Raw genomic sequence first — 21849 nt, 5'->3', positions numbered from 1 at the left:
GTCTGTTCATATCTTCTGCCCATTTTTTGATTTGTTTATTTGTTTCTCGTGTATTGAGTTTGAGAAGTTCTTTGTAGATCTTGGATACCAGTCCTTTATCTGTAGTGTCATTTGCAAATATCTTCTCCCATTCCGTGGGCTGCCTCTTAGTTTTTCTGACTGTTTCTTTGGATGTGCAGAAACTTTTAATCTTGATGAAGTCCCATAAATTCATTTTATCTTTTGTTTCTCTTGCCTTTGGGGATGTGTCATGAAAAAGGTTGCTTTGGCCGATGTCGTAGAGGTTGCTGCCTATGTTCTCCTCTAGAATTTTGATGGATTCCTGTCTCACATCGAGGTCTTTCATCCATTTGGAGTTTATTTTTGTGTATGGTGTGAGATAGTGGTCAAGTTTCATTCTCTTGCATGTAGCTTTCCAATTTTCCCAGCACCATTTATTGAAGAGACTGTCTTTTTCCCACCGGATGTTTTTTCCTGCTTTATCAAATATTAGTTGCCCAAAGAGCCGAGGGTCCATTTCTGGGCTCTCTATTCTGTTCCATTGGTCTATGTGTCTGTTTTTGTGCCAGTACCATGCTGTCTTTGTGATCACAGCTTTGTAGTACAGCTCGAAATCTGGCATTGTGATGCCCCCAGCTTTGTTTTTCCTTTTCAACAGTTCCTTGGAGATTCGGGGCCTTTTCTGGTTCCATACAAATTTAAGGACTGTTTGTTCCAGTTCTTTGAAAAATGTCCTTGGTATTTTGATCGGGATAGCATTGAAAGTGTAGATTGCTCTGGGTAGCATGGACATTTTAACTATGTTAATTCTTCCGATCCATGAGCATGGAATATCTTTCCATCTTTTTATGTCTTCCTCAATGTCTTTTAAGAGTGATTTATAGTTTCTAGAATATAGGTCCTTTACGTCTCTGGTTAAGTTAATTCCAAGGTAACGTATGGTTTTTGGTGCTATTGTAAATGGGATGGATTCCCTAATTTCTCTTTCTTCGGTCTCGTTATTCGTGTATAGAAATGCAACTGATTTCTGAGCATTTATTTTGTATCCTGCCACGTTACTGAATTGCTCTATAACTTCTAATAGTTTGGGAGTGGCTTCTTTTGGGTTTTCCATATAGAGTATCATGTCATCTGCAAAGAGAGACATTTTGACTTCTTCTTTGCCAATTTGAATACCTTTGATCCCTTTTTGTCGTCTGATTGCTGTTGCAAGGACTTCTAGTACTATGTTGAATAATAGTGGCGAGAGTGGGCATCCTTGTCGAGTTCCTGATCTTAAGGGAAAGGCTTCCAGCTTTTCCCCATTGAGAATAATATTTGCAGTAGGCTTTTCATAGATGGCTTTTATGAGATTGAGAAATGTACCTTCTATTCCTACACTCTGAAGGGTTTTAATCAGGAAAGGATGTTGTATTTTGTCAAATGCTTTTTCGGCATCGATTGAGAGGATCATATGGTTCCTGAGTCTTTTCTTGTTGATATGATGTATCACGCTGATTGATTTGCGAATATTGAACCACGCTTGCATCCCAGGTATGAATCCCACTTGATCGTGATGGATAATCCTTTTAATGTACTGTTGGATTCTATTAGCAAGTATCTTGTTGAGGATTTTGGCATCCATATTCATTAGGGAAATCGGTCTGTAATTCTCCTTTTTGATGGGGTCTTTGCCTGGTTTGGGGATCAAGGTAATATTGGCCTCATAAAATGAGTTTGGTAGCTTTCCTTCTGTTTCTATTTTTTGAAATAGCTTTAGGAGAATAGGTATTATTTCTTCTTTGAATGTTTGGTAGAATTCCCCAGGAAAACCGTCTGGGCCTGGAGTTTTGTTATTTGGAAGGTTGTTTATCACTGACTCAATTTCTTCATAATTAATTGGCCTGTTTAAGGAATCAATTTCTTCCGGTTTCAATCTTGGTAGTTTATAGGTTTCCAGGAAGGATTCCATCTCTTCCAGATTGCTTAGTTTATTGGCATATAGCTGTTGATAAAAATTTCTAATAATCCTTCCAATTTCAGTGGTGCTCGTCGTGACCTCTCCTTTTTCGTTCATAATTTTAATAATCTGGGTCCTTTCTCTTTTCTTTTGGATAAGTCTTGCCAGGGGTCTGTCAATTTTATTGATTCTCTCAAAGAACCAGCTTCTAGTCCTGTTGATCTGCTCTACTGTACTTCTGGTTTCTGCTTGATTGATTTCAGCTCTAATTTTGGTCAACTGCTTCCTCGTGCGTGGATTAGGCCTGTCCCTCTGTTGCTGTTCCAGCTTCTTGAGGTGAGAATATAAAAACTGCATTTTAGATTTTTCTATTCTTTTGAGTGACGCTTGGATGGCTATGTATTTCCCCCTTAGGACTGCCTTTGCAGTATCCCATAGGTTTTGGACTGTTGTATTTTCATTCTCATTGGTCTCCATAAATTGTTTAATTTGATTTTTGATTTCCTGGTTTATCGAGTCATTCCTGAGCAGGATGGTTCTTAGTCTCCAAGTGTTTGAGTTTCTTCCAAATTTTTCCTTGTGGTTGAGTTCCAATTTCAGAGCGTTGTGGTCTGAGAATATGCAGGGGATAATTTCAATCTTTTGGTATCGGTTGAGACCTGTTTTGTGTCCCAGAACATGGTCTATTCTTGAGAATGTTCCATGGGCATTAGAATAGAATGAGTATTCTTTGGTTCTGGGGTGTAGTGTTCTATATATATCTATGAGGTCCAACTTGTCGAGTATGGCATTCAAAGCCTTTGATTCTTTGCTTAGTTTTTGCCAGGGTGTTCTGTCTATTTCTGAGAGTGGAGTGTTGAGGTCCCCTACTATTAATGTATTTTTATTTATATGTCTCTTTATTCTGGTTAAGAGTTGGCTTGTGTATCTTGCTGCTCCCCTGTTGGGGGCATATATATTTATAATTGTCATATCCACTTGTTGAATACTTCCCTTAAGAATAATATAGTGCCCTTCTGCATCTCTAACTATAGTCTGTAGTTTAAAATCCAATTTATCTGATATGAGAATTGCTACCCCAGCTTTCTTTTGAGGACCATTTGCGTGAAAGATGGTACTCCATCCCCTTACTCTCAGTCTGAATGCATCTTTGGGTTTGAAATGAGTCTCTTGTAGACAGCAAATGGATGGGTCATTTCTTTTTATCCAATCTGCAACCCTGTGGCGTTTTATGGGATGGTTCAAACCATTTACATTAAGACTGATTACTGAGAGATATGATTTTAATGTTGCCATGTTGCCAGTAAAGTCTTTGTTTGTATTGGCTGTGACTTTCTGTTCTGTATCACTCTTGGGGCCTTTTTACTTTTATAGAACCCCCCGTAATATCTCCTGTAGGGCTGGTTTCGTGGTTACGAAATTGGTTAGTGACTGGCGATTCTGAAATGTCTTTATTTCTCCATCAATTCTGAATGACAGCCTTGCTGGATAAAGGATCCTTGGCTGCATGTTTTTCTCTGAAAGAGCTTTAAATATGCTCCCCCAACCCTTTCTCTCATTCCAGGTCTGTGTAGACAGGTCTGACGTAATTCTGATGCTTTTGCCTTGGTACGTGAGAAATTTCTTTGCCCTGGCCGCTTTCAATACTGTATCCTTGCATCTAATATTTGCGAAATGCACTATGACGTGACGTGGCGTAGTTTTGTCATGGTTGAGCTTGGGAGGGGTCCTCTCTGCCTCTTGGACACGAATGTTTGTTTCCCTTGCTAGATTAGGGAAGTTTTCAGCTACAATTTGTTCAAATATCTCTTCTAGACCTCTGTTTTTCTCCACCCCCTCGGGGATGCCGATGATTCTAACATTGAATCGTTTCATTGAGTCAGTAATCTCCCGTAACCTACATTCGTGGGCGTGGATTTTTTTAAGACCATCTTCTATTTTCATTTTTTCCTCTATTAACCCATCCTCCAATTCACTAACCCGTTCCTCTGCTTCTGCGACCCTGGCCGTCAGAGCCTCTAGTTTTGCCTGCATTTGGCTCATAGAATTTTTAATTTCTGTCAGATTCGCTTTCATTTCTGTCCTTAGGGATTCTATATTCTCAGTAACCTTTTCGTTAATAGTTTTTTCAATTCTACTCATCATTTTGACCATCGTTACTCTGAATTCCATTTCTGATAATTTGGTTACATCCATATCCATTATTTCTGTGGCAGAGGCCACAGAATCACTGTCTTTTCTTTGCTGGGGGGGGCTTCTCCTTCTTGTCATTCTGATGAAGAGAGGTTGCGGGGTTTCCAGAGCCCAACTTATTGACTGGGTCCCAGGCCGTGCCCCTTGTTTTATAGGGATCTTAGGGATGTGGGCTTCTTCTTTAAAGATTTTATTTATTTATTTATGTGGCAGCCAACCAGCGAGAGAGGGAACAGAAGCGGGGGAGTGGGAGAGGAAGAAGCAGGCTCCCAGCGGAGGAGCCCGATGAGGGACTCCTTTCCGGAACGCTGGGATCACGCCCTAAGCCGGAGACAGGCGCTCAATGACGGCGCCACCCAGGCGCCCGGGTTGTGGGCTTCTTGATTTTTCAGCCTGCCTTCTGTGTTCTGGGGGAGGGGCCTGCCGCCCGATACTCAGGCAGCCCTGTTTGGGTAGAGTCTTGGCGTCCCCTGCGAGGGGGGATGGGGATGGGCACTCCCTGAGCCGGTATTTCCAGGCTTTTGTTCTCTGGCGGCTTTCCCTGGCGGTTTGCTGTGCCTCTTCTGAGAGTCAGAGCAGCAGCGGCCGAATTTCAGCCTCTGTCACAGAACAGAGGGATTGCGGCCCGTTCTCTACTAATGTTCTGGCCACTTTAACTCTGTTTCTGTTGGTGCTGCTCAACCCTGCAGCGTCCCGGGATGTGCGCCCCACACCCGGCGTCCCAGCCCTCACTTCCAGGGCCGGCGCGTCTCTGTCCTTTGTGTTTCTAACGCCGCCAGCCGCCAGCCGCCCCCGCGCGCTCCGGAAGCTCCCGGTCTCAGTCTGGATCCAGTGAGCGCACCGGGATTCCGGGGTTCCGCGAGATGCCTGGTGGCGCGCGCACCCAGCTCACGGTCTCAGTCTGCTGTTTTGCGGGTGCCGACCGCGAGCCCGCCCGCTCTCCCGTGCAAGTGGCTACCGCTTCCCGGAGCCCAAACGCGGCGGCTCCCTCCCCCTTCCGTTTATCTTCCGATATCTGTGCACAGTTTCATGGCTCCCCGCTTCGTACCTCAGTACTCAGCGCTGGAGATGTTCATTTGTAGAGATCCAGATGCATCTTCCTGCGTCTCAGGCTGGTTCCGTGGTTGTTTAGGCTGGTCTGGTACCTATCCAGCTCGACTCGGAGGACCGGCTGAAAACGGTGTCTCCTACTCCTCCGCCATCTTAACTCCTCTATCTCTTTTCTTGTTTTGCTTTGAAAATATATGAAACATTTGAATCCAGACCACACAAACTTATTGACTCCTGCTGGCTTTATAGATTTGGAAGTGTGAAAAAGCATTTTTGAATTCCCAAGAGACATGTGGTTTATCCAAGATGTTATTTTAATGGCAGAGTTTGTCATGACTCAGAATGAGGTGCTATCAAAAGTCAGCAGGACTGGAAGAATATAAATAAATGTTGCTTGGTGAGAAAAAAAAGAAACCACTGGTTTTGGAACCCTCACACAGCATGGGAGCGTGTCTGGTGATATTACTTGTTATTAACCTACTGGTCACTGGCAGTTGTGTGAATTGATTTTTAATCTTCTGCTCCCAAGGTCACGGTCACCCCATTTCCAAGACACAGTGGAATAACATGACCTGTTTTTATGATAAGGTAGTGAGGTGAAATCAGAGGGAAGAGTGCCCTAACAACTTCTTACCACCGTGAACTGGGACTTGAGTTTGGGTTTTCCCTCAAGTTGTTTTCACAGTTTGACTTACTTGGGAATAAAAGAGAATGCTGACTCTTACTATCATTTCTTATACCCTCACATCGTCACCTCAGATTTATTGAGTGCCTTCATCATGAGGTTGTCCCTCAGAGCTGCATTCTCTAAACCACTGTTTTACTTGTTAGCCACATCACCCTGCAATTATGCACATTGCGCCTGAATTTGGTTTTCACTAAAATAGGGATAAGAGTAGCCCTTGCCCTGGCTGGCTCACACAGTGTTCCTGAGACCTAAGTGACCAAGAGATGAAAAATACTTTGTAAAATGTGAAGTCTTTTTAAAAAACTGATAGACCTTTTCAGAGCGCTTAGCATACGAGATGATAGATTAAAGCACTGTCGGTTTAATAATTTAAACTATTAGAATTAATAGAAACACTTTCTGGACCGTCCATAGTTTTGTACCTTGTGCTCTTTGTACCACCGGACCCCACCACCAGCTTGACTTGAGAACTGACAAATAGCTTCTTAATGACAATGTTGCCAGTGGGGAATTGTCTTTGAAGCAGGGTTTTGTATTGTCTTGGAAGCTTGGCACTAATGTAATGTCAGCCTCCCATGCAGGAAGCTTTTCTGACATGGGTCCTTAAATTGCACCAAAGCGGACTTTTTGCTCTCTGAGGGTACAGGGAAACTTTGGCATCTTTCAAGCTGTCTGCCATATTTCTTCTTCTCCTTATCTCTCTTTCTCCAATCTCTCTGCCTTTATCATCACTGTCGCGGTCATCTCTAACACTTTAGTAACCCTTACGGTATATCCAGCAACCGTGTGAGTGGTTTACGTAGGTCAAATTTATTTATTTCTTTCAACAACGTCCTTTTAAAGACAAGGAATCTGAGGCTCAGGGCAGTTAAGGAACTTGTCCATGTGCCCATAGCTAGTAAAGTATAAAGCAGGGGTTTAAACCAAAGTAGTCTGGGCCCAGAGTTCATGTCTTAATAATTCTGCCGAACTGCCTGTCTGGCATTGCTTCCTGTGCCTAGTTCCAAGAATCTCCAAAGAGAGTAAAAATTTCTAAAAACCTGTCTGTTCCCTTGAGGACTTGAAGAATAGCTAGACTCCATTCAGGAACATTATCTCCTTGTTTAAGCAGTTCAGGCGGCTCTAACAAAATTCCACAAATGCAGCGGGGGGAGGGGGGTGCTTAAAACAACAGAAGTGTATTTCTCAGAGTTCTGGAGGCTGGAAGTGTGAGATCAGGTGCCCGTATGGTTGGTGTCCGGTGAGAACCGTCTTCTGGCTTACAGATGGCCATCTTCTCACTGTGTCCTCACATGGCAGTCCTTTCTTCTTAGGATGCTAATCCCATCATGGTGGCTCTACCTTCATGTCCTAATTACCTTTCAAAGGCCTCAGCCCTGATTAACGTCTTACTGGAGAGTGGGGTTTCAACATATGAATTTGGGAAGATACACACATGCAGCTCAGAACACTCAGCACCAATGACTTCTCTTCTGTGACAGTCTGTGCTTCCAGTTTCCATTCCTCTCAAAGGCTCCTCCGCTTTCTTAGAGTACCCAGAATGGACAGGAACTTTGGGAGGAAATGTAGCTCCACCAGCACTGGCTCAGGTGGTGACATGTGGGGACTCAGCACCATATGGAGTCCAGGGGATACTGAAAACCCCCTCCCAAGGAGGAGGGAAGGACTGGGCAGCCGAGGTCTGGGTCTCTGGAGAACTTTGACCGCTGCAGTCTCATCTGCTCCAACCAGATGGAGCCATAGAACAGCAGGAAGTCAGGGCAGCCTCAGGACTGAGAACCAGCCAGGGAAGCCCATCTCATTTCCAGAGGTCCCCACTGTGCCCGTAAGGGGCTGGCAAGAGAGTGTAGGACACTCAGGCCCTAACTAAATGGGAGGAGCTAATAACTTGGTGGTCACACAGACCCCAGGGCTCACTCCTGTTATCCCCACCCCAGCCCTGATCTTTTGAGCAGGAAGAGGGTTAGGTGTAGGACAGAGTGGGTAAAACCCAGGGGTCTCATCTTTGTGGATCCATATGCAGTAATGGGCAATATGTCCTTGGTCCATGTGCTGAAGATATTGGCATGTGTATTCTGCCCTAGACAGGGGTGACTGGGGACCTGCAGGGGAGAGGAAGGAGGTTGCTGAGTGGATCCAGTTGTAGGGAGCTATGGATGGTACAAACAAAGGAAAAAGATTGGGCCAGACACATACACGAACCTTTCTTTTGACTTCCTGCATGCTTTACTTAACAATTTCTGCTCATCTTTTCTAGCAGCAGTGTCCTTGTTAAACGGATGTTCAGGCCTATGGAAGAGGAATTTGGTCCAGCACCTTCTAAGCAGATGAAAGAAGAAGGAATGAAGCGAGGTATCTCCCCTCGGGCATTGCAGGGTTACCCACCCTCCCATCATGAATGGTGGGGGCACTTCACACAGAAGACCGTGCAGCCCAGCCCAGACCCTGTGGTTCAGGGCTGGCCTGGGAATTGGTTACTGACCCAGGAAGTCCACAGTCTTCCCCTTCCCCTTCAGCCCTGTCCTTTTAAGCACCTTAAGCAAACATTTATTCTTTCTGGGCACTGGTTCTTTCCTTTGCCTCGGGAGAAAAGTAATGAGGGTACTGATCAGCCAGCAGTGAGGTCCGAGGTCAGAAAGAAACTCTTGCTACACAAGAGACAGTAATGTCTCAAAAGCAGCAGCGGCTGAGAATTGTTCCACAGATGCAAACGACTCATCTCGGGCAGATAAATGAGCCTGTTTCTGAAATCCCAACTTCTTCGCTTTCTCTCAGTCAAGGGCTTATTCCACTTCATCAAGAGAGTAAGAAACGAAGTGAGAGTGGGTCAGTGTTTTGTTCTGCCTTTTGATACTGTGCATGACTCACTGTCCTTCCTTGGAGGAAGAGGAAAGCGTGGGGAATGGCCATTTTCCCATCTGTCCTGCTTTGGCCAACACCAGGAGCTTCCAGAGATCTTAGACGTGCGGTACACGACTTTCAGTGAGTCAGGCTACCATGTTACATATATTCACCATCCACACAGACTTGAGTTTTTTGTTACCGAGAAATGGTATTTCTTTTCTCCTTGTTGTAACGGGATTTGCATAATGGTCAAGAGCATCCCTTCTGTAGCCTTCCTCAGCCCTTCACAGTTGTATGACCTTGGGGGGACCCTCTGCTCCTTCAAGTCCACATTGTAAAACAGGGATGACAAGGGTACCCACCTGCAGAGTTGCTGTGAGGATCGAGGAACTTCAGTGTATGCCAGACACTTCACCCAGGTGCCTAGCACATAGTAAGCACTCCGTTCACTATGATAGCTGTGGCTTTTATTATTAGGTCTGGATCTAGTTACCTCTGTTCATTGTGAATAAGTAATTAGTGTTTCAAAATGGAAAGAGCATAAATACCTGGGTGGTGTTAATTACATTAGCAACATTTAAACCTTTAAAAGATTGACTTCACAGGCTTCCCATCAAATATTCGAGTGCATTTTGAGCTTTGTTCTTGCATGCCTCTTCTATCACGTACTTTAGAATGAAGGCAGAGTTATATGGAAATCAAGAATCACACAGGCAAGTGTAATTGTAGCTTGCATCCATATTTAGTGCATGCTGGCTAGCCCAAAGGTTGTGTTTTTCAGATTATTTTGAGATGGTGAAGTCAGTACAAAAATTGCCACTGGGAATTTTATTGGGCTGTGACAAAAAGCAAGTCTATGGCCTTTGAAACATCTAAATCACAGAGACACACGAGGGCGCTGCAAGCTCCTGGGAGTGGCTTTCCTTTGGAAAAGGACAGTGTAGTTACTGAGCCCCTGGCCTGGAGCTCCCATTCGGAGCTGGTCTTTGACAAACTAGAGGAATCAGGGTCAGTGATGGTTCCCATTGTTTATTTATTAGAAGTTCTCCAGGAGAGAAAATGATTATAATTATCACCAAAGCCATTCTTTGTTGCTCTGCCTTTTAGCCACTTCTCTGGGTGGCTCCGTGGGAGTCACTTGGAGCCGGCCCCTGCGGCTGTCTGCCTCTCCCCCAGCGTCTGGGGCGCATGCTGGTCATTGTGGCTGTCGTTAGCAGAGTGATTCTTGTGCGTGCCCTGCACGGCCCCACGGTTCCTGAAGCTGCCGCCCCAGGCAAGCTGTGGGTGTGGGGACGCTGCCCTGCCTGGCCTCTTAACCACAGCCTGTCCACATGCCACCAGACCCCCTCTAACCCCCGACCGCGACACCTGTAGTGAGGGTATCAGCCATACTATTTTAAAGACAAAGATTTTAAAAGAAAAAATGTGTAAATCCAATAGAAGCAGTACTCATTTTAATAGAACACGTTTGGGGTTTCCTTAGGGTCAGTCTGCTGGAAATGACATTTTTCTATTGGGGCTTGCAGGAGGAGCTTGTAGAATGTTCACTGTAATAGCCACCCCTTTTCTTCAGTTTAATTGTCCTCATCTAGTTGTAACTGAAGTCCTCTGGTCTAATTGTTTGTCATTGTGCCACTAACCTTGAGTCCTCTTATAATGCCATTGGGCCACTAAATCGTTTCAGCTGAAATGGAGACTATAAATATTCCTCCAGGGGACTAAATTTTGAAATCTTTGGAGACACGTTCAATCTGTTTATTTAATTGGTAGTTTATTTTTGTACTTGGTAAAGAGAAGAAACTTTGCAATACTTAAGGTTTTTTTTTTCTCTTTTGTGTCATACACTAACTGAACATCTGCCTGAGGAAAGAGAATGTAGGCAGAACCCTTGTGTGCCCATGTAGACTTTGCCTTTATGAAGCAGGCAGCTTTAATGAAGTCCCTGGGCACTGGGGAGAAGTGGGGGAAGGGGCAGGAGTTTGAGTTAGAGCTGGTTTCAGTTTCCAGGTCCAACTTCATTCTTTCAGCTTGGTGGTGACTGTAGCTCCGTTGGTACCTGACCCTGGTCGGAGGCTCAGCAGGGTCTCTTGGCTGCACATTCTTCCTGTAGTAGTAGCCAGGCAGATGGGGCTGCAGCTTTGGCCCTTTTCTTTCCCTCTGAAGTTAGAACCAGAAGCCACATCATTGGAAGAGGGAGAGAGAAAGCACAGTCGGCTCATGGGGGCTGGAGGGTTGCATGTGAATGGCAATTCCAGATCTTTCTGAGAGCTAAGCCTCTGTGCAGTTGCTGTAAGGAAGGGTATCCCCTGAGACTCTCTTCTCTCTGATGGTGTGTGGGGTCGTTACCATCTCCCCTAGTCTGTGCATTATCAACTTGAGACTGTTATGTTACAGACAAATGAGCACAAAGTCGCATTCCCCTTCACTGAGGGCACTAGAACCACAACAGGTGCTTCATAATGGCATCCGCTGATTGAGGAGCGGTGCTTGCTGTGTGCTGGGCACGGTGCTCAGTGCCCCACGTGGATGCTATTCATTTAACCCCCACAGCAACCCCGTGAGGTAGATGATGATATTATCCCCGTTGTCCACGGAAGAGCAGCGCTTGGAGAAGTTGAAACAAGCAGGGCCCCACGACAGGCTGACCTGGGGTCAAAGCCAGGCCTGTTGTACTCCAGGTCCTCAGCTTCTCCCTCGTGCCTCTGACATGGCCTGGCTCCCTCCCGCGCCCGCGCACCGTTGGTCTGTCTGCCTGTCCTCTCGCCCCACCTTCCCACCTCTGTGAAAAGCTCAGGCCCCTGTGAGCACCCTCTTGTGTCCTTTTCCTTCTGAACTTGTCCAACCCCATCTGGCTGGCTGCTTATTTGAGGAATGCCTGCCTCTCTAAGGGACGACGAATTCCTTAAGGTCAGACTGTGTCTTTTTTTTTTTTTTTTTAAAGATTTTATTTATTTATGTGACAGAGAGACAGCCAGCGAGAGAGGGAACACAGCAGGGGGAGTGGGAGAAGAAGAAGCAGGCTCATAGCGGAAGAGCCCGATGTGGGACTCGATCCCAGTACGCCGGGATCACGCCCTGAGCCGAAGGCAGACGCTTTAACGACTGCGCTACCCAGGCGCCCCCAGACTGTGTCTTAATTCACTTCTGGCACACAGCCTGATGGGTATTTGGCAATATTTGTTGAATGACCAAATGAATAAATAGAAGACAGAGGTCGCAGGAAGAGCTGTTCTAAGGAGATAATGGGCCCACCTTGAGAAATTCCAGTGTGAACAGTGTGGGAAAGCATCACAGTCCGTTAAGTGTGACTCGCTTGTCCGTTCACTCCCTCGAAGGGCCCCCGGGCCCCTGGCTACTGGTCGACTGTGGAGGTGCGGCAGTCACCCCTGTAGGAGTCGTCTGGGTCATTTGCTGTCCGCAACCTTGCAGATGTTGTCAGCCTCTGACACGTGTGTGACAGGAAGCGGCCTGGCAGCGGTGGCGGCTGTGTGGGCGCCTCAGTCACGCCTCCCGTCTGCTTCTCTTTCAGTGCTGTTGTATGTGCGGAAGGAGACGGACGACGTGTTCGATGCTTTGATGTTGAAGTCCCCCACGGTGAAGGGCCTGATGGAAGCGGTAAGCAGCAGAGCCTTCCAGCCTCCAGGAGACCTGCCTGTTCTCCTGAGCTGGAGTCCATTCGATAACATGCAGCCTTCTAGATGGCTCTGGAATGAGCTTTATAAAGAAAAAGAAAAACAGCTTTATGGAAACACTGATCTCCACACCATTGTGGCTTATTAGCATTTTAGGAGAAGGAAACTTTGAAAAACTGCTAATTCCCTGCCAGTTTAAGACTAATCAGAGTAAGATGCGTAGAGGAAAGTTCATCTGTGAGTTTCCATTTGTCTCTTTGCATGAAACCAAATTAGATACGTTTAACTTCCAAATATGCACGAACAAAAACAATTAGGAAGTATCTTGCTAGCTGTGATAGTGTAATCCAAAATAAAAATGTGACCTCTTTTGGTTAAGAAACACACACATACATATATTTATTGCTGGGAAACGGTGATTTCAGTAAGATTCTGAAGTCCCTCCCTTCCTTCCCATTCCTAGTTTAGTCTAGCCTCATGGAACCTGGGCTCAGGAAAAGTTATTTTATATTTTATCCATCTGAATATGACCTTAATATGACCCTACTTTGAATATTTCTCCCTCCCACTTTTTTTTTTTCCTGTACAACGATGTTGTGGAAGATCTGGGTAGTTTATGGTAATGGAGACAACAGGACTGCCAAGGGACAGTCCAGAATCACTTGTGGGTCTGCAAAACTGCTATATTGGAACAGCATCTTGGGTTGTGGGGCAAAATGTTAAAATGTACAGGATAGGACCTAGAAGTGGAATAATACAGTATGTGGTCTTTTGTGGTTGGTTTCTCTCACTGAGCATAATGTTTCAAACATGCTGTAGTATAATCAGTACTTCATTCTTTTTTTATCACTAATAATATTCCATTGCATGGATATACCACATTTTGTTTTTCCAAACGTGTCGGCTGATAGACGTTTGGGGTTTTTCCACCCTCTGGGTGTTGTGAATGCTGCTACTGTGAACATGTACAAGTTTTCTTTGAACCCTTGTTTTCAGCCACTGAGTAACCACGGCCTGCACTCCCCCACCACAGCAGAGTCACGCTTGTGATCTCTTAGGGGAACTCGTTACACTTTCCTTGCTTTGCTTAGCTGTGGGCGTGGGGAGAGTGGTGCGAGTATCCTTTGACCTTGGTAGGCCGGGGAGAGACCAGGTTGGCTCTGGGCAGATGCCTTAGGGCAGGTCTGGCTTCATCTCCCCTTTGTTAAACCTGGAAAGAAAAGATTTTATTGAGGCACCAACACAAGCTATCTCCTTGCTTCTTGAGTGGGTCATATGGGCAAGCAGGGCCAGAGACACTTCTTCTGGATTCTCATGTGACATGGTCTGCCGGTGAGCTGCAAAGGAATGACACAAGCAGCCCATGCATTTTGGGGGTGGCCGCCAGGGACAACGGGTTCTATTTAAGCGAAGACTTGAGCGCACCATGAAGTAAGAAGGCAGGACACTGTAGTTGTACGCTAGGTTTTTTCAGGGCCTCGGGTGGGTAAGAAACAGCTGTCTCCAAGGCATGTGTTCTCTGAGGACCAGCGCCTCACTAGTGTGTGGCATTTACCGTCCTGACACTTACCAACACGCACATGGAGAGACAGCCTTGTGAGCCAGCACGTGGGCTTCGGGCTCAGAAACCCACATGTAGATCCTGACTACCTCTGACTAGCTGGGCAAGCTTCTTAACCTCTTCTTCATCCTTCAAATGGAAATCATACTAGTACCTACCTCACAGGATTGCTGTGGGGGTGAAATGAGACACCACACAGAGAACTCTCTGTCTGGTTCCTAAGTACCCGATAAGGTTAGATTTTTGTTATCAAACCATTCTTCTGAGTAGAAATCAGAGCTGGCAAAGATCGCGTGAACACTTCCTCCTTTTCCTCAGATTTTGGTTTTCTCAAATAATCAGCTCCTTTATAGACATGGTCTAAAAGATGGAAAGTTTTTTTGGCTCATGATTCCATTCTGTAATTTTCCACTAACGTGGCATTTTAGTGAAGGCATGGAGCTATGGAAATGGCGCGGGTAACTGCGTCAGAAACTCTGGATGTTGTGTGGGGAGTTCCCCTTCTCGAGCCTGGAGACAGAAAGCTGCTCCCAAGGAATGATCTTTATGCCCCACAGTCCAAAACCCCACATTAAGCAAAACTTCCAAATGAGAAAGCAATGTGACTCTGGTCTCTATGCTTTGTTTCAAAATAATATCATTGTTGGAGGCGGGGGGGTGGTTAACAACTTAAAACTGCATACAAAAAAAAATCCTAGCTTTTAAGAAAATCTGTTTAATCAAGGGACATTGTACTTAACTTCAAGCCATCACTTTGAACCCCGACAGTGGTTGAAAGTGGCTTTCTATAAAAGCACAGTCTCCCACTCATTGTGGACTCTGCAGGTACTGTGGGCCTAGGATGTTGCTTCTCTAAGTGGGGGATTCCACTGGATTCTCCTAGGGTGCTTTCCCGTGATGCCATCCAGGAACCCTACACTTGACCTTCAGAATCGGGCTCTCTGCGGTGGGCTCAGGAATCAGCATTGGTAGCAAACTCCTTGGTTGACCTGAAATTACACTAATGTTTGGGAGCCACTACCTGGTGTGTACGTTGGCCGGCAACTGATATTAGGGTCAGATTCTGCCTTAAGGTCTTATGTGCATATTCGCCTCAAATGGGAATAATCCCCCTCATTATCCTCTTTTGGGGCCAGAGTTCCTGCAAAAGTTGGCTCTGAGCAGGGGAGTGGCCCTGCAGGCTATTTCATGCATGTAGACCCACCTCTGTGGATTTTGGGAATTGGCCTGGGTCCAGGATACTTCCTTCATCCTCCATCAAAGGTGTGGGAAGACCACATCCTTTCTGTGTTGAGGAAGGTTCTCACAGTCTTCCAGGGAGAGCAGACCTCACGACTCCAAATGTGAAAGTGTGTCTTGTGTAAAGTAGGTGTGTGTCTTGCAGTTGTTTTTGAAATAGGAACACCTGCTTCATATCAACATTCACATTGCCTTATTCCCCTTGTGAACTAGTCTTTGAAAGGTTGGCTGTGCCTCACCTTCCTCGTCTGTAAAGTGGAGTCATTAAGAGCACAGATGAGTTAGCACAGTGCTCTGGAGCTTTGTCTGAGCAGGTGATGGCAATGACAGTGACGGTGCAGCCGCTCCTACAGCAGGAAGACTTGGTTGCTTTCCATTGGAGAAACTTCTCTTACTTCTGCTGTTAAAGCTAAATCCCCTATCCTCAGCCAAGCATTATTTAGATGTAGGGGGATAAAGAGCCCCCCCAAAAAGTTACACATTTTTTTTCTTTAAAAAAAAATAATCATCAGCAACCATTGGTGTAGTGTTGATTGATCACGGAGACAGACTAGAACAGCGTTGCCACCCTTCCTTCAGGTGCGAGCGGGGGTCTGGGTCCGGCCAGCTCACTGAGCAGTTTGGAGATGGTGACGGTGCTTCTCCAGCCCACAAAGACTCCTAGAGTCTGTAAGTTGGGTCACTCAACAGGGTGGAGTAGTTCTGTTATCTAAAAAGCGGGTTGTTTTTATGCTCAGCAGATATTGTAGTCTCCCTTGAGATGCTGCGAGTGAGTTTGCCTTAATTAAAGGGTCACACTTTCCCCCAGAAGCTCGTGCACAGCAGCGCGCCCAGGAAAGAATGGGCTCGTAAGTGCGATTGAGCTCCAGTCACAACTGTGTCATCTCGCACGTGGCACTCTCAGAATCGTTGGTTTCCTTCCTCGCAAAATGTGGACCATGCCTACCTTGAAGAATTGTTTTATTTGTACTTCCCTTGACCTCTCACTGTCTTAGAAAGAACTTTTGACCACAACAAAGAGGAATGGAATTATTGTTTAATCTCTGCCGTATTGGGTCACTTGTCTACAGGACTGGATAATTCTTCTTCTTTTACTGGTCCTGAATCTCCCACACCTTTATTTCACATGCCACAAAATCATTATCCGTACAGATGTAGACACTTGATAGGAAAAGAGAAATAGTTCTCTGTCAGCAGATGTTAACGAATGTTCCCACACCCAGTATCATTTGGATGGAGTAGACTGTTTCTCTTGTCATCTGCACGTTTGGTATCATGTCAACCAAGCCACTTATATAATTTTGGTAATGCACTTTGGCTTCTTTATTCTTATAGTTGGGCTTTGTTTGTTTATTTTTTTAAGATTTATTTATTTATTTATTTATTTATTTATTTATTTATTTATTTTGAGAGAGAGAGAGCACAAGCGAGAGGGGCAGAGAGAGAAGGAGAGACAATGTCAAGTAGATGGCGCTGAGCACCGAGTCCGATGTGGGGCTTGATCTCATAACGCTGAGATCACAGCCTGAGCCAAAACCAAGAGTTGGACACTTAGCTGACTGCACCACCCAGGCGCCCTTATAATTAGGTTTTTTTTAATTTTAATTTTTTTAAAAGATTTTACTTATTTATTTGATAGAGAGAGACAGCCAGTGAGAGAGGGAACACAAGCAAGGGGAGTGGGAGAGGAAGAAGCAGGCTCCCAACAGAGGAGCCTGATGTGGGGCTCAATCCCAGAACACCGGGATCACGCCCTGAGCCAAAGGCAGAGACACTTAACGACTGCGCCACCCACACGCCCCTATAATTAGTTTTTAAACTTGATTACAGACAAGGATTTGGTAGTGATGATGGTGGTAGGAGAGGTGACATGACTTTTCAGTTTTTTTGGCTTTTCTAAGTGATTTTACTTAGTAATGCTACACATGAATCTTCAGCTGCTGTAGCCTCCTTGCTAGTCTCTGAGCCCCCAAGGTTACTCATACCTCAGGGCCTTTGCACCCGTTGCTCCTTCTGCCAGGAGTGTTCTTCCTCCATGTGGACAAGGCTCACTCCCTTATTTCTGTCAGGCCTCTGCTCACATGGCCCTTGCTGAGACAGGCCTTATCATGCCACCTACAGAAATGGCATCTCTTATCACTGTTCCTTCACCATGCTTTGCTTTATTTCATAGCACCAATCACTACTTGACCTATTTACCATTTGCTAGACATTTATTTTTTTTCTCCTCCCCAGTAGAGTGTAGAGCTCGTGAGCACAGGGACTTTGTGTCTTCTGCGTATCTCCAGATCCTTGAGCGTAAATATTTGACTGAACCAAACCAGCATGCTGAGTGCTGCGGGTGGCGTGATTTCACATGCATTGCTGCATTTGATCCTTACAATACTGCTGTGAATGTGGCAGCACAAGTATCATCATCACCACCTTACAGAGGTGGAGACTGAGGCCCAGGAAGGGGTTCTCTCAAGGTCTGATAGCTCCACAGAGTGGCGGAGCCAACTTAAGCCCTTGAGCAGTTTAAGTCCAGTGAGAGTGATGTCCACATACAAAAAGTTATTTCAAGAAGAATAAACTTTCCAGGTCATAGCTCACCACAACTGAAGGAAAGAAGAGAGGCAACAAGAAACCATCAGGCAAGAAGTAGTATGTGTAGGCGTTGATCCCACACAGTCAGAGTTCAAATCCTGGCTGACACTTTGCGTGGTGTGACTTTGGGCAAGTTACTCAACCTCTCTGTACCCCAGTTTCATCATTTCTGAGATGAGGATGATAATAACATGGGATATTATTATTAGGATAATGATAAAATGACATCTGGGGTTGTTGTGAAGATTAACTGAGTTCATATACATGGCATTTAAAAGCAGCAGATAGAAATCCTCCATACATAGGGGGTAGGTGGGTACATGTGTACGTACACAGGAGATGACCGCAAGCACTATGGGTAGGGAGGCAGGCTGAGATTCCGCCGAGCCCCAGGGGCTAGAGAAGAGGGTAGCGACGTTCTCTGTTGGTGCAGCTAGCTGATGCGCACAAGGGAAGAGTTGGCTCATGGACCCGGTAGCATGCCTTCAATTCAATGGAGTTGTTCATGCGTGGAGTAAAGGCCATTACTCCCTGAGCCCCTTGACAGGTCACACGCAGCCACTGAAGAAGTGTTTGCCAGCAAGAGTCCCCTCCTTCTGAAATGCGTGTCTTAAAGCCCACACTGAACTGTTTATAACTCCAAATAAAAGTCACTGGTTTCCAAAGCAGGCTGTTCTGTTGGATGTTTCTAGATAAGGCAGACTGAGTCCTACGCTGGCGAAAACCAGTGGGATTCTCTAAGTTCTGCCTATCACATACCTGAGGCGTCTGGGCAAAGAGAACGCTCCACAAAAGAAAAGTCTAAAAATTACAGATCGTCAGACAACCAATAACACATTGATGAGAATGTCCAAGACCTAGGATCCTCCTGGGTGTAAAGAAAGTTTTTCGGGTCTTTAAAAATATCAATAATCGGTTTTAAATAATTATGAAAGTGGATCATCGTTTCAGATACATTGAAAAGCAGAAATTAAAAAGCAGGCTCTCTCCTACTAATTCCCCCATTCGAGAAAACCATGGCGTGGCACGTATTTTCTGTGCAGAGAAAGGAGGGTTTATGGGCGATATCATCCAGGCCCCAGGCAGGAGGCCTCCTTCTGTAACCCACTGACAGATGGCCAGCTTCTTCCACATGATATCCTGCACAGTCGCACTTCTTTTCCAGGGTTCTGAGTTTGGCAAGCACGCTTCCTTGCTGGCATGGAGGCAGAGGACGCCGTGTCAGTGTGGCCCGTTAGCAAGCTGCCTCTGCCTTTGCCTTTGACAGTTGCACGGAGGGCACAGCTTTGCCCTTCAGCCCCACGTGTCCATTTTCTCTAAGCGTTCTGAGTCTGAAACCAGACTGCCAGATTGTTACCTTCTAGTCTGTCGCTGCCACTTACTAGTGGGCATGTTATTTAATGACTGTAAGCTCCAGTTGCCCCCTCTGAGAAACAGGGCTCATAAAAGGACCTATTCCACTGTAATGATGGGAGGACTGAGCAAGTTCATAGATGCAGAGTGATGCACGCCTGCGAGGCACCCAGTAAGCCCTCAGTAAATGCTAGCTGCTGCCGCCGCCGCTACTCCCAGCAGACCCTGGGCCAGACTGGAGTTGTGCGGGTTTTATGCAAATTGCCCAGTTCTGGCTGGGCAATTATCAATGGATGTGTGAGCCAAGGTGTTTTTCATGCTTTGAGACGCTGGGAGTCAAACCTCTGAAAAGACAAAGAATCAGAATCCCTTTTCTTTCGGAAGAGGGGAACCTACAGATATGAGTCTGGTGATGTTGGGTAGAAAAATGTCCCTATTTTGTTTTAAAAAGAAGTTCCAAATGACACCAACCAAAGTTAAAAAACCCAACTCTTTCAGACCAAGCAAGTCAGAATTTTTAGGTACAAGTAACATGTACTCCAGGACTCCAGGCAGACAGCAAGTTCTTAGGTATGGAATGTTTATCAGGGGTTTTTCCTTTTTTGCACCGTGCATGTCTTTGGTAGTGTGATGAAGTCTATGGACCTTTTCTGAATAATGTTTTCAGTGTACAAAATAGAAAACATTGGATTACAAAGGAAACCAATTATATTGATAACATTGCTGTCATAATAAAAAATGTTACGATATAGGAGTATATGTGCTCCTTTTGCATGCAGTAGCTATCATGATCTATAGGCGGGCCTAGTAACTACTGTATGAAACTTCAATTTCAAAGTATGATGGATGCATGTAATTGATATTTCGAGATATCTGCGGTAATTCTACTATGACGTGAAAATATCTCTGATTTCCATTGGTAACAAAACACAGGCACTGCTCATATTACGGTATGTTCGTAACTGAAGGGAAGGCTAAATTAAAGGTGAGGGTTAGTGAAAATAAAGAGGTAAGCCTTCCCCACCCAAGTTCATGTGCGTACTCTTCGGGCATCTGCAGACCCCAGGTTAAGGAGCTCTGGCTTAGACCGGCCAGGAAGTGCGGAGGAAGTGGCAGCTCTAGAAATGAAGCAGAGGAGAGTTGCCCCTCCAGCATTCGTTCTGTGCAGCAGCTCTGTTAGCGGAGTGGTTTTAGAACCCAGGGACGGGGGAAGGTGGTGAGCTCCCTCCTGAGGAATGGCCGTGGACACCTCTGTCCTCCTTCCTGCGTCCCTTCAGCAAGGCTCCGGGTGCAGAACCAGCTCAGGTCAGCATTTCTCTTTTGACTTGCATGTGCGGGTGTGGACACACCGGGAGACCTGACAAATAGTGTAGGTGCCAGGCATGGGAAGAAGAGAGAAAGGAGGTAGAAATTCTCCCAAAGGGAGACGGTATTGAACTTGGAGAGGAGTGACAACGTCGCTGTCAATCCTAACATTATTCAGTGTATCTCACTTGATTTGGAAAGTAGCATTAAGATGCTCGAAGACAGTTGCTCATATTAGAGTTTATTTAGATAGGTTTAACAACATCTTCCCGAACAGTTGCTAAAGGCATTTGGCTGAGGAAGGGATGCTGAGCTGTCGTGCAGCCGGGGTTCTGTAGGAATCCAGTGGTCCCCCTTATTCCTGGTCTCGCTTGCCATGGTTCTACGTACCTGTGGTCAAACACAGTCCAGCAGCAGCCGATCTTCCTTCTGAGTTTCTTCAGAGGATCAGTAGCCTAATGCCATGTCACAGTGCCTGCGTCATTCATGTCACTTCATTTTGTCATGTAGGCATGTTATCATCGCACATATCATAAAGAAGAGTACAGGATGTCAGCTATTTTGAGAAAGACCACATTCAATTAACTTTTATTACAGTAGAGTTTTTAATTACAGTAATAATTGTTCTCTTTTTTATTAGTTATTGATCTCTTACTGTGCCTGACTTATAAATTAATCTTATCATAGGTATGTATGTGTTAGGGGAAAACATGGTGTATATATAGGGTTTCGAGCATCTGTTGGGGGTCTTGGAATGTAGCCCTCATGGATAAGGAGGGACTACTGTACTTCCAAAATAATTAAGCATTTCTGGAAACCTTACATTCTGTATTTGTAATTTTATTGAATGCTAATGTGATTTGGCTTATCTTTGCAGTCCAACACATGATAGATTCTCTTTAGGAGATGTGTGTGTCTGTGTATGTGTGTGATGTACAAAATATTAAATCTGGCATATCAGTTATATTCAGCTGTTCTTACTGACTTGTCTTAGACAACTCTGAAAGAGGTAAGCTGAAGTCTCGCACCCTAATTGTTCTTTCAGGTTGGCCTTACCTCTGTCATTTATGCTGGAGGACTGTGCTGTTGGATGCAGACGCTGTTAACGATTGCTAATCCTTTCCATGGCTTGTGCTTTTTATCATTACATAATATCCATTCCGACCTCATCAACCTTAACTCTTGCCTTGTCTCCCATGAGTCTCCTCGCTCCCACTCCCCTTCCGCTTGTGTTTGGGACAGGCCTCCAGCCCGTGCCTCTTTATTCATTGCATCCTGTTAAGTGTTTTTCTGCTAAACATCCAGCTGGTTCTCTTTCTTTCTCATCCTTCTTTTAACTTTTTTTTTTACCCACTCTGACACTCTGACTTTCAATGGGAAGATGCAGTTCAATGGAAAAATGCAGTTCATCTCATTTGTATAATGACTGATAGACTTGATTTTCTTCCTTCCGTGTGAC

At 45.4% G+C, this 21849-nt stretch overlaps 1 protein-coding gene across 3 annotated transcripts in view; it reads left to right on the top strand.

The window, feature by feature from the left end:
* The window catches only part of GRHL2 (grainyhead like transcription factor 2), a 164137-nt gene that overhangs the window by 132735 nt on the left and 9553 nt on the right, over nt 1-21849 (top strand). For 2 of the 3 annotated variants that reach the window (XM_087864683.1, XM_045805841.2), the window contains exons 13-14: nt 8128-8222; nt 12244-12329. In XM_087864683.1, coding sequence (XP_087720809.1) covers nt 8128-8222; nt 12244-12329 — 181 coding nt within the window. The remainder of the gene's footprint in view (nt 1-8127; nt 8223-12243; nt 12330-21849) is intronic. The other variant, XM_045805842.2, reaches the window with a different exon arrangement.

Source organism: Ursus americanus, chromosome 9, assembly GCF_024610735.1.
Source record: "Ursus americanus isolate L20-20 chromosome 9, mUrsAme1.1.p, whole genome shotgun sequence".
NCBI classification, from domain to species: domain Eukaryota; kingdom Metazoa; phylum Chordata; class Mammalia; order Carnivora; family Ursidae; genus Ursus; species Ursus americanus.
This window is presented reverse-complemented; position numbering and strand designations above follow the sequence as displayed.